Source organism: Grammomys surdaster, unplaced genomic scaffold (genome assembly GCF_004785775.1).
Source record: "Grammomys surdaster isolate TR1022 unplaced genomic scaffold, NIH_TR_1.0 125428, whole genome shotgun sequence".
NCBI lineage: Eukaryota > Metazoa > Chordata > Mammalia > Rodentia > Muridae > Grammomys > Grammomys surdaster.
This window is the reverse complement of record NW_021620295.1, coordinates 1,677,339-1,692,805: the sequence shown is the minus strand read 5'-3', so window position 1 is coordinate 1,692,805 and position 15,467 is coordinate 1,677,339. Positions and strand designations below refer to the sequence as shown.

The 15,467-nt window shown below is 42.4% G+C and overlaps 1 protein-coding gene across 1 annotated transcript in view; it reads right to left on the bottom strand.

Annotated features, from left to right (window-relative positions):
- Window positions 1-299: 299 nt before the first annotated feature.
- Window positions 300-15,467, bottom strand: part of LOC114637764 (ankyrin repeat domain-containing protein 26-like) — a 32,714-nt gene continuing 17,546 nt past the window's right edge. The window contains exons 5-7 of the mRNA XM_028786023.1: window positions 5,770-5,881; window positions 3,942-4,133; window positions 300-326 (exon numbers count right to left, since the gene is read on the bottom strand). Of these exons, the coding sequence (XP_028641856.1) occupies window positions 300-326; window positions 3,942-4,133; window positions 5,770-5,881 (331 nt within the window). The remainder of the gene's footprint in view (window positions 327-3,941; window positions 4,134-5,769; window positions 5,882-15,467) is intronic.

Sequence of the window (15,467 nt, the reverse complement as noted above, 5' to 3'; positions counted from 1 at the left end):
TCAGCCTATAAAACAACTCAGCATTCTATCAAATTAAAAATAAGTATTATTTTAGAAACTGAAAATTCCCAAAGAAGTAGAAGACAGCTTTACTAACCTTGTACAGGCCCTTCCTCACACTCTCAAAACCAGGCTGAGGCTCTGAGGTAGGAAGAAATGAGGCATCTCTTGAAGGAAACCTGGGATAGTGTCCCACAGCAGGATTAAACTTGGCAGCATGAAGGCACTTTCGAACAGCCAGTGAACTCAGAATAGTTTCCAAGGTCGTCTTCTGCTCATTCAACCGAATAAGCTTTGTTTTAGACACCTCTAGCTTTTCCATTCTCCTATGAAGATTACAACAAGTCCAAATTTAGCATCTCATTTTTCTCCTAAACAACTTTTAAATGACTTGCTTTACTTTGAAAAAAAAGGGCTATAGGAATAATCAGAATGTCCCATTACATAGTCTCTGAGCTGAAAATGTATCAGAGCATACCTACTATACACAATAACAACAACAATTAAAAATTTAAAATTGTTGTGAATGAAGTACATCTACTCCCAGAGGAATTCCTCACTACTAATACAAAAGAAGTCTGAGAGGAAGAACTGGTTATCAGGGAGTCATAACTTCACAGGTAGCACTGGTCTACTTTCTGGAAGGTAGATCCCTGAAGATGATCTTACAAGACCCTTGAAGATGACAGTAAAACTATTTGTACTCCTAAAGGTAAACTATGTGAAATCGTGGGTATGTTAGTTTGCTTAGAGTGCCCTATAAGTAAATATGTCGATATACGACATTGTGCTCCTTAAATATATGCAATTAATGAGAACTAAACAAAAGCCAGAAACCCTTGTGGATAGTAAACCTGTGCGTGTGTGTGTGTGTGCCCCTTGAAATCATTTGTCTTCTATGTTCACCATCTGTGAGCTTTGTCCATAACCTATGTGGTGGTTTAAAAATACTTGGCCCACAGGAAGTGGCACTATTAGGAGGTATGGCCTTGTTGGAGGAAGTGTGTCACTGTGGGGGTAAGCTTTGAGATCTTGTCGCTCAAGTTCCATCCGGTGTGGAAGACAGCCTCCTCCTGAATGTATTCAGAAGTGAGTTTCTTCTAAGTCTTCAAGGTGTAGAAGTCTGGGCTCCTCCAATACCATGTCTGCCTGCACATTGCCATGATCCCTGCCATGACAATAATGGAGTGAACCTCTAAAACTGTAAGCCAGCCCCAATTAAACGTCTGTCATTGTAAGAGTTGCCTTGATCATGGTGTCTCGTCACAGAAATGGAAACCATAACTAAGGCAACTGATGCATAAGTTAAGATTTATCCCCAAGCAATAAGTCAAAGCTGCATCTTTTGGGGAAGTGGAAATAGCCAACAAGGTGATCAAAAAGAATGGATACTCTTGCAGTAGTCACAGACTATCTAACAAAACCCCCAATGCCAAGCCTGGGAAACATCTCTTTAAATTTTCATTAGTGGGATCCAAGAGGTTTCCAAAACAATATAGGCTACTGCCATTACCCTGGGTTGCCCCAGAGAACTTGACAAAAGATCCTGTTTTCTGAAAACATCACACACATTTAAAAAAAGTAAATAAATAAACCTTTGCATGATCTCATTGCAAAGCCGTAAGAGTTGGGTCCTGTGCTTTCTGCATTGAACACAGCCTCTTGTACTAACAAAGGAATTACTTTAACCTCTTTGTGAATTACAGATCCACTTATTCCTGTTTTAATCCTTTCTCATGAGTTTGAGTTTGTCTTTAAGGAAAGAGGAAAGTGTAAGGAGAAGGCTGACTGCAGATGCAGCGGACACTGGTTAATACCATGACCAAGCATGGCAGTATTACTGCTGCTCCTCACCCATCTGGGTTGAAGCTGCAATCTTCCACAAATAAGCTTCTTAAGACTTCTGTGGAGGAACCAGAAGTATTTATATTAAAATGTAGGTATTCAAAAACACTAATGAAACTGGGTGTGGTGGCATGTCTTTAAATCCTATCACTTGGGAGGCAGAGACAGGCATATCTCTGTGAGTTTAAGGCCAGAGTCATCTATATAATGAATTTCAGGCCAGTGAGAACTACACATACACCTTGTCTCAAACAACAACAAAAAATGACTAATAGAGCAAGCTGGCCATATGAGAATATAAAAGTGGCATCTACAATATAAAAACAAACTTAGAAAATTGAGAAGAAATAGAGACCCTTACAGACTAACATATTAAGTGCAGTTCACTCTCCACCGTTATTTTTCAAAGTTTATTTTGCAGTTAACACTCATACCCTACTAATCTAAAAACCCTGTTTTACTAGACCAATGAGTGAGCTGAATTATTTTCCATTACTATTTTGACTTACTTGCTTAGTTTATTAGAAAGTGATTTTCTACTTTTATTTTCTTCTACATAGAGTTGTTTGCGTTTTTTCACTTCTCTCCTTGTAGAATTCACACGACTTTTTATCTCAGGGAGTCTTGATTCTAAACTTTCGACTCTGAGAATCATTTGACTCATTCGTGAATCATTGTTTTTCTCTCTTACTTTCTCTAATTTTTTTTCCTCTTCTGCTTGTGTCTAAAACAAATTAAAAGTAAATGTTTTTAAAATAACTAAAAGTTATTTTAAAATAAAGTTTAATAAAGTTAAGTTAAATACGCCAAAGTGAGTATGGCGTATGTATCTCCAAAACCTCATGAATCACACAGTGATTTTAAAGATGTGATACAACATTCTGGACCTGAGAATATTTATCTTCAGTTCTACAAAAATGCATTACATGTGTGTCAAGAAATACAACTGACTCTTCTTTTGGTTTTCTTTGGTGCTGAAGGAAATCTAATCAGGAGGCTTGTACATGCAGCTTGCGTTCCCTGCCACTGAGTTATGGCCTCAGCTGAGAACCATGCTCATTTTAGTACTCCTGTTTCCAAATAACTCTAGTTGATGGAACCATTCAAAAATTTAAAACTTGAACATCATAACTTAAGGACAAATCCACACTAGCCTTTGTATATACAAACTAGCTTTAAAAGCAAACGATTCAGGGGTTGATGTCAAAAGTATCCCCTCTCCAGGAAAAAGACATCCAGATGGGTATGGCCCTCATGCTTCACTGGACAACGCCAGGGGGACTGGAGCCATTACAAGGTCCCCTTCAAATACTGGAGGTCAGGCCTCTATCTCCGCCTTCGCAAGTTTAGAATTGCCACAGCCCTTCTATACTTAGAGAAGGGAGGAGATGTCAGGGGCAGATGTCACAGCTTACACACTGAAGGCCTAAACTCAGCCATAGGCCTAAAATTAGCAATAGGCCTGTCATACATGTATACTAACACCAAGTCTTGGGTCTCAGTGGAAAAACATTGAAACAGATGACTATATGCTAATGTAAACAGGCAGCTTTTGTGGAAAGCCTGAGTAGTCATAGACCTTGTAAATAGGTAGCCTTGGCAGACAATACCAACTTAGATAAGGACAAGCGAGTCATAGGCAGAGTCATAGTGACTTGTCCCCTGAACTTTCACCCAGCCGATACCCGGTTCTGATGATATCTGTATTCCTCCTGATCACCCACACTCCAGTGTCATTCCCTTCCCCACATCCTGCTTTTCTGTGTTTATAACCCCTGTGTCAATGAATTACGATTTGAGAAAAAATAAATTATTAAAAAAAAGCAAATGATTCAAAACAATAGTCATTACAATATAATGATGGAAACTGGATTTTTTTAAAGGGAGGAACTTAGATCATGTGCCTTCCAGAAATATACAAATCAAATTGCTATTAGAAAAGTGGAAGAAACATAACAGAATTATCCAAAATGTAATCCTCAGTGAAATGAAGCTAAGCATGTTATATGCAATCAGACTAATGTTCCATGCCTCCACCATTATGCCTTCCTCCTGCCTGGGTCTCCTTTCCCACTGTTTAACTGACCCTGACTTACCATACTCTCTTGAACCAGCCCTTTGAGGGTTAGCACTTCCTTTTCCACATTTCCTTGAGTCTCGTGTAGGTGTTCATAATTCTCTTGCTCTGTTTTTATTTTTAACAATTCTTGCTCAGTCAACTGAATGTTTATATCTTGATGTAGATATTTGCAATGTATAGGTTCCCATGTATCTTTAAGATAATTGATCTACATGAAGAAAAATACAGTTGTAATGATGAATTTAGGCTGTGTATAGTCTAATACAAAATCAACACGCAATTTTAACAAATGCAGTTATAACTTATTAAAATCTATAGCAGAATCTTAGGGAGTTGCCTGTTGAAATTCTCAGAAGTCACCAGGAATCACAGAACTATATACTCTTTACATCAATCATCTTTGTTGTGAAAATGGCACTCAACTGACCTTAGACTTTGATTTGCAAATCTAAGTTTGCTATTTTATTAGCATCTGAACTACCAAGATGACTTGTTAGAAAGGCTGACTTCCAGGACTTCCATGGAAACACAGTCATGTTGGGGAGCTAGTGAACGGATTCCACGAAAGACAAGAAGATGGGGGAACCACAAGAACAGAAAGCAGTCTAGGAAACATGGATGAAGTGTGCAGAAACGGGAAATAAAAGAACCAGAAAACAACATGTATCGCTGTGATGGCGCCTGCATACAGTTTCAGAAAGACAGTAGTGCGTGGACAAAGGATTCATAAGCCCTGCTTTTCCATGAGCATCACCATGTTAGCCAAACAGCACTCTCATCAAGTTCCAGGATGTAAGGCTAGGCAAATGGAGCAATATACAAGAAAGAGTATGTGTCAGGAGGTAGGCCAAATGTGGTTAAGCAGCACCCTACGGGTGCAGCAGCTCTGAGATTATTCCCTTATGATGACAGACTGGTCCTGGCACCCCTACACTAGAGGTGAGCTTACTGGGCAGAGTTGCTGTGGTTTGTTGTTGTTGTTGTTGTTGTTGTTGTTGTTAAACCCTGTCTGACTGCCTTCAGCCTAGTCAGTGTATAATCTGGCTCTTCTCAGTCTCCTCCTGGATAGGTTATCTGAGGGCCTCTTGCATAAGTAGACCCAGAGGTGTGCATTACACCCTCTCACTCACCCATGGTCATCCTGCTGTACAGCAGCTGGTGTCACCTATAAAGGTATTTACTTGCAAGCCTGACAACATCAGAACAACCCCAGGAACCCACACAGATGTGGAAGGAGAGAACTGACTCCACAGAGTTGTCTTCTGACCTCCACATAGCATATACACACACACACACACACACACACACATACCATCTACACACACCATCTACACACATACACACACACACACACCATCTACACACACATGCGCACACACACACATACTATGTACACACTCAATAATATTTTTTATTTTTACATACTTAATAGACAAAAAACTTGAAGTTTTATGTTTTCCCAAATTAAAAGATTTTAGGTCTTGCAACTGATTTAAAATTACCTCACGGAGCAACAATACCAACCAACCACAGCTCCCAGGGTCTAAACCACCAGCCTGGGAGCACTTAGGGGGGGATCCAGGGCTTCAGCTGAATATGTAAAAGTGGAGGGCCCTGCTGGGCATAGGTGGAAGAAGAGAACCTTGACCTCATGAAGGCTGGATGCCCCAAGGGGTGGGAATTTTGAGGGTGGGGAGGTGGGAGGTGGGGTAGATAGAGGTTACCTCCACAGAGAAGAAGGAGGAGGGGCGAGGGGATTGGGGGTTCCGAGGGGGTGGTGGGGGATGGGGTAAGGGGACAGCATAGGAAATGTAAATAAATCATCCAATAAAAAAAAAAATTACCTCACGTTGTAGCATTTCAAATGTTCTGTTTGTCCTATCTTCATAAAAATGTAATTCTCTATTTTCACATTCATCTAACTTCTTTCCTGTTATTTTTAAGACTTCCATAAATCTATAAGAACAAAAATTAGCATGTGAAATTTTAATTGTAAGCATTTAAATAATATTTAAACAGATAGCAAAGAAATTGGTTTATAAAGTATTAAGCTGTTTGATTTATATCAATCTAAAATTACTTGAAAGTATTATAATAAAAATTCATTTGCTGGAGCGATACCTCAGCAGTTAAGAACACTGACTGTTCTTCCAGAGGTCCTGAGTTCAATTCCCAGCAACCATATAGTGACTAACATCCAACAGTAATGGGATCAGATGCCCTCTTCTGATGTGTCTGGAGACAGCGACAGTGTATTCACATACATAAAATAAAATTTAAAAATAGAAAATATATATGTGTGTATATATATGAATATATATATTCACACACATATATTCTTAGAAAATCGTATACAGTGTATTTTACTTTTTTGTATTTATTATATGCCTATGGGTATTTTGCTTACATGTATGTATGTATACCACATATGTGCCTGGTGCCTACAGAGAGCAAAAATGGGTATTGGATCTCCTGGGCCTGGAATTAAAGATAGTTGTGAACTGCCATGTGGGAATCAAACGCTGGTCTTCTGGAAGATTCGCAAGTAAAATTAGCATTAAGTCATCTCTCCAAACCACATAATCGTTTCCCAAATACTCCACCCCACAACTCCTCCCCACCCCTCCCTGCACTTTATGTTCTATTTATTTATTTATTTATTTTGGAAGAAACTACTTTGCAGCAGATGTCCTGGTCCCTAGTCTCTTACAATCTTTCCTCTCCTCTTCCACAATGCTCCCTGAGTCTGAAGTGCAGAGGTTATGTTTAAATCCATTAATTGGGAACAGGTACCCCAAGATCACTTTATCTCTGCATTTTGAAAAGCTGTGGCTTATGAGGAAATTTTTTATGATTAATTTGGCAGATAAACCTGTAGCCACATGCAGAACCCTCTGAGAAACACATGTTCCTTTTTAGTTCTTTAATGGTTGCTGTTGTGCTAGGACAAAGTATCGGACCAAAGCAACATGAGGGAGGGTTACTCTGGCTCACAGATGGAAGGTGTGGACCCTCATAATGGGGAAGTCATGGTGATCACAGCTTCTCTCACTGTGAGAGACCAAATCTGTTGAGTTCAGACTCCATCTTAGAGAACCGGACCTAAAATTGAACTCAAATAAACTAACAGGCCAGTACCTAGCACCAGTTTCCAGGCTACCCCACAACAAAACCTGCATCTAGCACCAGTCTCCAGGTTCTTCCCAACAAATCCGCACTCTCAGGTTACAAGCCCACCCTTGGCACTTCACTCCCTAGCAACCACCAATCAAGAGGAAAGCAGAAGTTAAGTTTATGGTTTGGCTCCAGCACTAGCCAATTATATTAAAGGCCATAATGGCCCCCCAATCAGATGTGTGCCAGGCTAGATACCCCTTTTTTGCCTCTATAAATCCTTGCCTGAAACTAGGCTCAGGGCTCCACCTTCCTGCTGTGTCAGGGTTGGCAGGGAGCCCAAGCTCAAGCTTAAATAAAGAGACCCTAATGCGACTGCATCAGAATCAGCTCCTTGGTGGTCTTTTGGAGTTCATGAATGTTTCCTGAAACAACATTTTGGTGCACTGGTTGGGAACTCCAAGGCCTCCAGGACTTGACCCAGAGGGTTTCAACACCAGTAATATCTGTCTGAGTCTGTGAGTCTGTCCATGTGTTTCTGTAAGGTAATTCCTGTCTTTTGTCTGTTTTTAAAATCTGAGTGGTGCCACATTTGTAATTCTGTTCTGAAAAAAAAAAAAGGCCTTATATCTGTATCTATGGCCATACCCCATTAAAGCAAATGTGCTAGGGGACTGTAGCCACAGGGCACCAGAAGACATTTTGAGTCCTCATCTGAGGTGGGCATGGGCTCAGAGAGACAGGGGTGCCCACTGATCTGGTTACTTTTGTTCCTTCCAGACAGAAAGGGACAGGTTTCTTTTTTGTGTATGACCGCCACCTGCTGGTTGTTCCTCGTTCCTGCCTGATAGAAAGAAAAAGACAAATTTTTCTTGTGTTTTTGTCTTTGTTGTCTATATGTTATGGGGCAACTTTCAGATGGACATTTAACATAGGACAGACGCCTTCAACTCCACCATGTTAAAACTAGGAAACAGAATTTTTCAGTCACCATTAAGAAAACTTTTTCTCCCTAGAAAACAAGCAGCCCCACCATAAGGGAACTCCCCAGGAGGAAAGACAACTCTGCCACAGGCAGCCCCACTGCAGGCCGAGGAGAGCTGCTGCAAGGACACAAAGCCATTAGGGAGCTGCCTCCAGAGCCTGAGTCTGTCATCCTGCACAGCAGGGGCAGTCGATAATCAAAGAAACCAACCTCATCACTATTGGCCCTTTGCCACTGGTGACCTTTATAACTAGAGAACTCAGAACTCCCCCTTTTCAGTAATTAATTTCTTTGAGACAGTTCTACATCCACCGGCACACTTGGGATGACTGGCAGCAGCTTTTGCAGGTTCTCTTCACCACAGAAAAAGAGAGAGAGAATCCAGGCAGAGACCAGGAAACTGGTTCTTGGCCCCACAGGGGAACCCACCAGCAACCAGGCAGCTACTGAGGCTGGCTTTCCCTTAAACCCAGATCGGGACTTCAACACTACCAAAGGTAAGGAAAGACTCTAAGTCTTACCTCCAGTCTGTGTTGGCAGGCCTCAAAGCAGCTGTAAGACAGTGCCCCAATTTAGCCAAAGGTACATAAGATATTAGTCAGAGGAATAAGGAGAGTTCCACAACTTTGTTTAAAAAGGGTCATGGAGATATTCCAAAGTGAAAGCAGCAGTAACTCTAGCTTTTAGCAGTTGGGCAGCACCAGATATTTTTTAAAAGCTCCAGAAGGTTGAGAGGTTAAGAAAAAGAAGTCTGAGAGACCTAATGATAATGGCAGAGAAAATGTTTAATAAAAAAAAGTGCAGGAAAAACAGGTGAAAGAGCAGAGGCAACAGACTCACAATCTGGCAAGGACCCTGTTGACAGCTACGGCCAAACCAGAGAACTGTAAGAGAAGTCTGAAACAAATGGCTTCTAGAAACCAATGTGCTTATTGAGGCACCTGCACCGGGCCAGAGGCCTACCTGTGTTGGAGACATCTAAAACAATGTCACTTCTAGAAAAAGAGGTAAGGGGGCCCTAAAGATAAGAAATGCACACACTTGAAAAAGAAAAAGATGCCCTGGGCAATCCTAAAAATAGAGGAGAAACCCACCAGCTTCCTTATAATTAACAGAGCTCAACATTCTCTCTAGCTAAAACCTGAAGGTAAAGTCTCTTCAACAGTTTACAAATGACCTCCTGGTGGTGACAGCAACCCAAACAAAAATGCCTAGAGCTAACCCAGGACCTCATCCACTGCTCAGGACACCAAAGAGAGAAGGACCCAGTTTCAGAGGGCAGCAATTTCACTTGCCCTCGACTTCCCTACTACCAGGGTATCTTTTGCTCCCTGACCACCTTAAGTATTCAAAAGATGACATAACCTGCACTAGAAATCTGTCCATGTCCCAATGTTATGATGAATGGTAGAGAACAACAGACTGAAAACTCATTGTGCCAGAAGAAATGGGACTGCATACTTCAGAAGATCCACTGCTCTTCCCACATGGGCGTCTGGAGAATCCAGGATTTGATACAACATGCTAATATCAGGATTAGCAATGTCAACTCAAAGGTAGCTAAGATCGTCATGAACTATAAAGCCTGCCAGCTAATTAATACAGTGGCTAATGAGAAGAACCCCAGTAATAGGTTCAGAGACACAAAGCCTAGAGTCTACTGGGTGACAAACTTCACAAAGGTTAAAACAGAAAATTTAGACATGAATATTTACTGGTATAGATACCTTTTCAGGGGACTGAGGTTTTCCCCATCAAACATGAAACTATATCCATGGTGACAAAGAAACTCTTAAAAGACATACTGACAAGATATGGGTTTCCTCAGATGATAGGGTCAGACAATGGACCAGTTTTTGTATCTCAGGTAAGTCAGATACTATCCAATATTCTGGGGATTGAATAGAAACTTTATTAAACATAGATACCCCAGAGTTCAAGACAGGCAGAGAAAATAAAACCCTAAAAGAGACCTTAACTAAACTGATCTAAGAAACTGGCGATGACTGAGTAACTCTCCTTCCCTTCACTCTCTACCAGGTATGAAACTACCCTTACCAGATAGAATTCATCTCTTTTTAAATCATGTTTGAGATACCACCCCACATTGTTCTTAACATACAGGCAGAGGTCATCGCTTGTTGGGTGGTGAACTATGAGAGGCAACGGGGTACCCAGTTGAGTCTGCGTCTAACTCCGGAGACCCTAAAGGAATGATAGGAGTTGGTGGTGCTCCTTGGCCTGCCAGTTCCTCTCACTTAGCTTCAGTCCTCCACAACCCCTCCCACAGGGGGGGTCTATGACCATCAGTCACATAGGAAGAGTGCCTCAGGCTCTCCCACATGTATATACAGTATCTCCAAGCTCTCACACCAAGCCAATAGAGGTTATCTGCTGCTAGACCCTAACCCACCCCAAAACTGTATATAAGAACCCTATTCGGGAGAAGTAAAGATGTGTGTGAGAATCATCCTCTTGTCCAAGAGTTTCTGTTGCAAGAGCTGTAATACTTGGGAAGATATCTGCTCTCCCAAAGCACATTCATGACCCTTCCTGTGCTCCCTGCTAGCTAGCTGGCTTCTCACCAGCTCAGCACAGAGCGACAGATGCAGCATCTGGGAGTAACTGGGTGGCAACAATGGAGACTCGGGCAGAGGCAGCCGTGGAGGCAGCAGAGGCAGTTCCCCCTCCCTGCTTGCACTCCATCCACCTTGGCCTGAACCTCCACACCTGGCCAGGCCAGAGATCTTCGTGGGAAGCCTTCCAGAACTGGGACCCACAATCGCTGAGTTGGAGGATCACCGATTGCTAGATGATCTCAAAGGTGTCTAGTGGGCTCATAAACATGTTTGGCCTAAATGTCATGCTCTCTATAAAACAGATCCACATCTCATATCTCGAAAGGTCATGGAATTGCAGCATAAACTCACATACCCATTTACAGTTGAAGATGACCCTGACCAACAGGAGGAAAACTCAGCCTCAGGACTCTCTCCTGTCTGCCACTGTTGGGGTCCCTACCAAAGTCCTAGAGACAACACGAGGACTGAGTGATGACAACCCTAACCCCCTCTAAAATATAATAATAACTTCAGGAAGCCCCATGCTTGGGCCTTCTATTCACCAGAGAAAGGGTGGAATGAGATACCAAATCTTTTGTGTTCAGACTCCATCTTAAGAGAACCTGACCTAAGGCTGAACACAGGCTAGTACCTAGCACCAATTTCCAGGTTATTCCCCCAACAAGTCTGCACCCCCAGGTTACAAGCCTGTCCCTAACACTTCACTTCCTAACAACTGCCAATCAGGAGGAAAACAGAAGTTTATGGTTTGGCTCCCAGCACCAGCCAATTATGTTAAAGGCCATAATGTGCCCCCCCATCAAATCAAATGCATACCAGGCTAGATACCCCTTTCTTTCTGCTGTATCAGGATTGGCTGGCAGGGAGCCTAATCTCGAACTTGAATAAAGAGACCCTATGTGATTACATTGGAATCATCTCCTTGGTGGTCTTTTGGGGTTTATGAATGCTTCCTGGCATAACAACTGTAGAGACAGTTTGAAGGTGTGGTCCTTTATAATGGGGAAGCCATAGTGATCACTGCTGCTCTCACTATAGTGACAGTTTGAAGGTGTGGTCCATCATAATGGGGAGGGGGATGTCTTAGGGTTTTACTGCTGTGTACAGATACCATGACCAAGGCAACTCTTATAAGGACAACATTTAATTGGGGCTGGCTTACAGGTTCAGAGGTTCAGTCCATTATCATCAAGCCAGGAACATGGCAGCATCCAGGCAGACATGGTGCAGAAGGAGCTGAAAGTTCTACATCTGAAAGCTGCTAGCAGAAGACTGAGTTCCAGGCAGCTAGGGTGAGGATCTTAAGCCCACACCCACAGTGACACACCTACTCCAACAAGGTCACACCTCCTAATAAAGCCACTCCCTGGCACAAGTATATACATATGATCACAGGGAGTCATGGTATTCACAGCTGCTGTCACTTTAGAGACAGTTTGACAGTGGTCCATCATAATGGGCAGGTCATGGTGATAACAGCTGCTCTTACAGTAGTGACGGGCTTGTGAGGAAGCAGGTCATTTAGTGTCCAGAATCATTCATTGAGGAAGAGATTCATGCTAGTATTTAACTGAATTTCTTTTTCTCTTTTTACTGAATCCATAATGCTACACCAAGAGGTGATATCACTCATATTAAGGGTATATCTTCCTCATTAGTTATACCTCTGGAACACCTTCACAGACAAACCAAGAAATGTTTCTTAGGTGATTCTAAATGCAATAGAGTTGGCAATGTAGATTAGTCATTACAAGTGTATCCCTTGTCAACTTGACACCCAAACACACTTTTAAATCACATCATTCGCTCGGTCTTAGCGCCATCTTCCTTGAGACTCCTGCGCCATGAGAGCGAAGTGGCGGAAGAAGAGAATGTGCAGGCTGAAGCGCAAGAGAAGAAAGATGAGGCAGAGGTCCAAGTAGAACCCCAGCTTGTGCACCCACGAAGCCTGCGGGAGCAGAAGTGAGGGATGCCGAAGGCTCGGGACACCAGGGACAAGCTGTTGGGACTGTATGCTGCTGTCGGTACTAAGTCTCTGTAGACCTGGAATGTCAACCTCGTCGAGATCACCTAGGAAAATGACTGCCTTTCTTACAACTAAAACCAGTCCCGCTGGCCCTCTGCCCCGGACCTCTGGCATTCTGGACTAGTTCTGTTCTCTTGTGGCCAAGTGTAACTCGTGTACAATAAACCCTCTTGCTGTCAGCTGAAGAATCAAAAAAAAAAAAATCACATCATTCTACTCTGGATCTTCAAAGGTTCATGGGCATCTCATAATGCAAAACAAAGGTATTTCATTCTGTAAAAATCTTCCAAAATCTTAACAGTTCTATCACTGTTCAAAAGCCTGATACTGTTCTGAGATTTATGAACCTCTGTAAAAATCAAAGCCTAGGTTACATACTTCTAGAATACAGTTGTACTAAATAAGCATTACCACTTCAAAAGAAAGGGATGAAGCAACAGCCAGGAAAGGTAAGAGAAATGTCAGGCTAAAACTGAACAGGCAAAACTCAAAACTTCATGTTGGGGATTGATTCCAATGCTCTGTCTTAACATTGCCCCTAAAATGACACAGGAACCTATGTGTCTGGGACCTGAGGGTTCCTGTCCTCAACTGGTTTTTGATTGGTCAATAAAGTTACTAACAGCCAATGGCTGGGCAGGGAGACAGAGGTGGAACTTTTAGATTTCCTGGACAAGACCATGACAGGGAAGCAAAGATAATCAGCCTTTGCAGAAGAGAAATCATCCAGCCATGTAAGAGTCAGTGAAATGGCCCCAGAGGCCACTCCCTCAACTGGGTCTGGGATAACAGAGATGAAATACAGATTTATCAAGTATTAACTCAGGAATATCGGAGAGGAGTGTGTTAGCCACGTGGAAGTTCAGGAGTGGCCCAGCCATTGAGCTAGTTAAGGCATATCAAAATATAAGGGTGTGTGTGTGTGTGTTTGTGTGTTTGTGTGTGTGTGTGTGTGTGTGTGTGTGTGTGTGTGTTTTCATTCGTGAATCCAGAGAACTCTGGCAGGTGGCAAGAAATGCAATCACCCACTAGGAACTCAACACAGCTTAACAGATTATCACAACAGATGGCATCCGACCTGTAGGCAAGAACTCACTTTTAAAAATTAATTGGAGATTCCTGAAAGGAATACACATGTATCATGATCTAAGATTAGAAGGTGGGAGAACTGGTTCCTCGGCGAGTCTGATCAAGTCACATGGCTTCTTCCCAAGCCAGGCAAACCGGGAACTAGAACAAAGGCATACAGCCATTGGTGAGGATTTAGCCTGCCAACATGAGGTTTTATCACAGCAACAGCCCTACTCAGTGATACTATTTTTTTGGTATTGTTAATTTTTCCTGGTTTTTGTGACCAAGTACCTGATTTAAAAAAAAAAAAAAAAGCTGGGCGGTGGTGGTGCATGCCTTTAATCCCAGGACTTGGGAAGCAGAGGCAGGCGGATTTCTGAGTTCGAGGCCAACCTGGTCTACAGAGTGAGCTCCTGGACAGCCACGGCTATACAGAGAAACCCTGTCTTGAAAAACCAAAAAAAAAAAAAAAACAGTTTTTGGTTTAAGGTTTAAGGGATGAAGTAGTCCATTGTAGCGGGTAGACATGTTAGCTGTGTCTACCATGGTAGGAGGTAGGAGTGTGAGGTGCCTGGTCACATGTAGGCAGTGAGATGAATGCTGGTACTCAGATGAGCTTTTCCCTTTACTTTTTTTATTTATTCCAGGACCTCAGCCTTTTGAATAGTACCACTCAAATTCAGAGTAGGTCTTCTTCATTTCAACCTCTCTAAAAACATGTCTTAGTTAAGGTTTTATTGTTGTGAGGACTCCCCTACTGACACACCTCCACCAACAAAGCCATATGTACTCCAACAAGATCACACTTCCTAATTGTGCCTCTCCCTATGGACCTACGAGAACTATTTTTAAATCAAACTATCACATTACATCGTACCAAACATCACAGAGGTATGTCTCCTAGGTGATTCTAAATTCAGTCAGGTTGACAGGTCATGATTGTGTTAATAAGAAACAGTAACTAGTTAATTTATTAAACATTGACTCCAATCCAGAGACCAGTAACATGTCGAAGTCCCTATGTTTACCCGCAGCACAAAACTCACAGCAGAACAAAGAGATCACACAAAGCAGACAAAGGTAAGAAGTGTGTGAAGGTCTATATTGAGAGAGAAAGGAGATGAGTGTTGTTCTAGAAGAAAGGGAATCAAGAGAAAAATAACAGGTAAGAGTGTTAAAGACAGTTTTAATAAAGACTTTGCAGGTCTTTGCTAGCACAAAACCGACACAATGCAGGAGATGCAAAATCATGTGCAGAAAGACAATGATATGACACAAAAATATTGATTAGAATCAGAAAATAAGTCAAAGACTCAGAAACCAATACAAAACACTCTTGAGGGAGGAGCTTCAGAAACAATGCCAAATGTTATGTCTTTTAAAATATGGTGGCATAGACAGAATCCTTCTGGTTTCTGTCTGTGCCTGTAGCTGACCCTGTGCCACAACACTCCATACCCAAATACCTCCAGGAGATAGCTGGTCTCCCAGAAGCATGGACAATTCTGTGAGCACAGATGAGACCGCCACTTCTGCTCAGAGGGACTCCCCCAGAACCCTCAGGACACAGGAACCAAGGAGCAGCTGGGAACAGGATCCTTCTGGTTTCTGTCTGTACCTGGAGCTGATCTTGTGCCACGGCGCCCAGAGCTGATCCCCTGCCATAGTGCTCCATACCCAAATACCACCAGGAGAGAGTTGGTCTCCCAGGAGTCTGGACAAGCCTGTGAGCACAGGTGTGAGCACCAAATTCCTGGCCCAAAA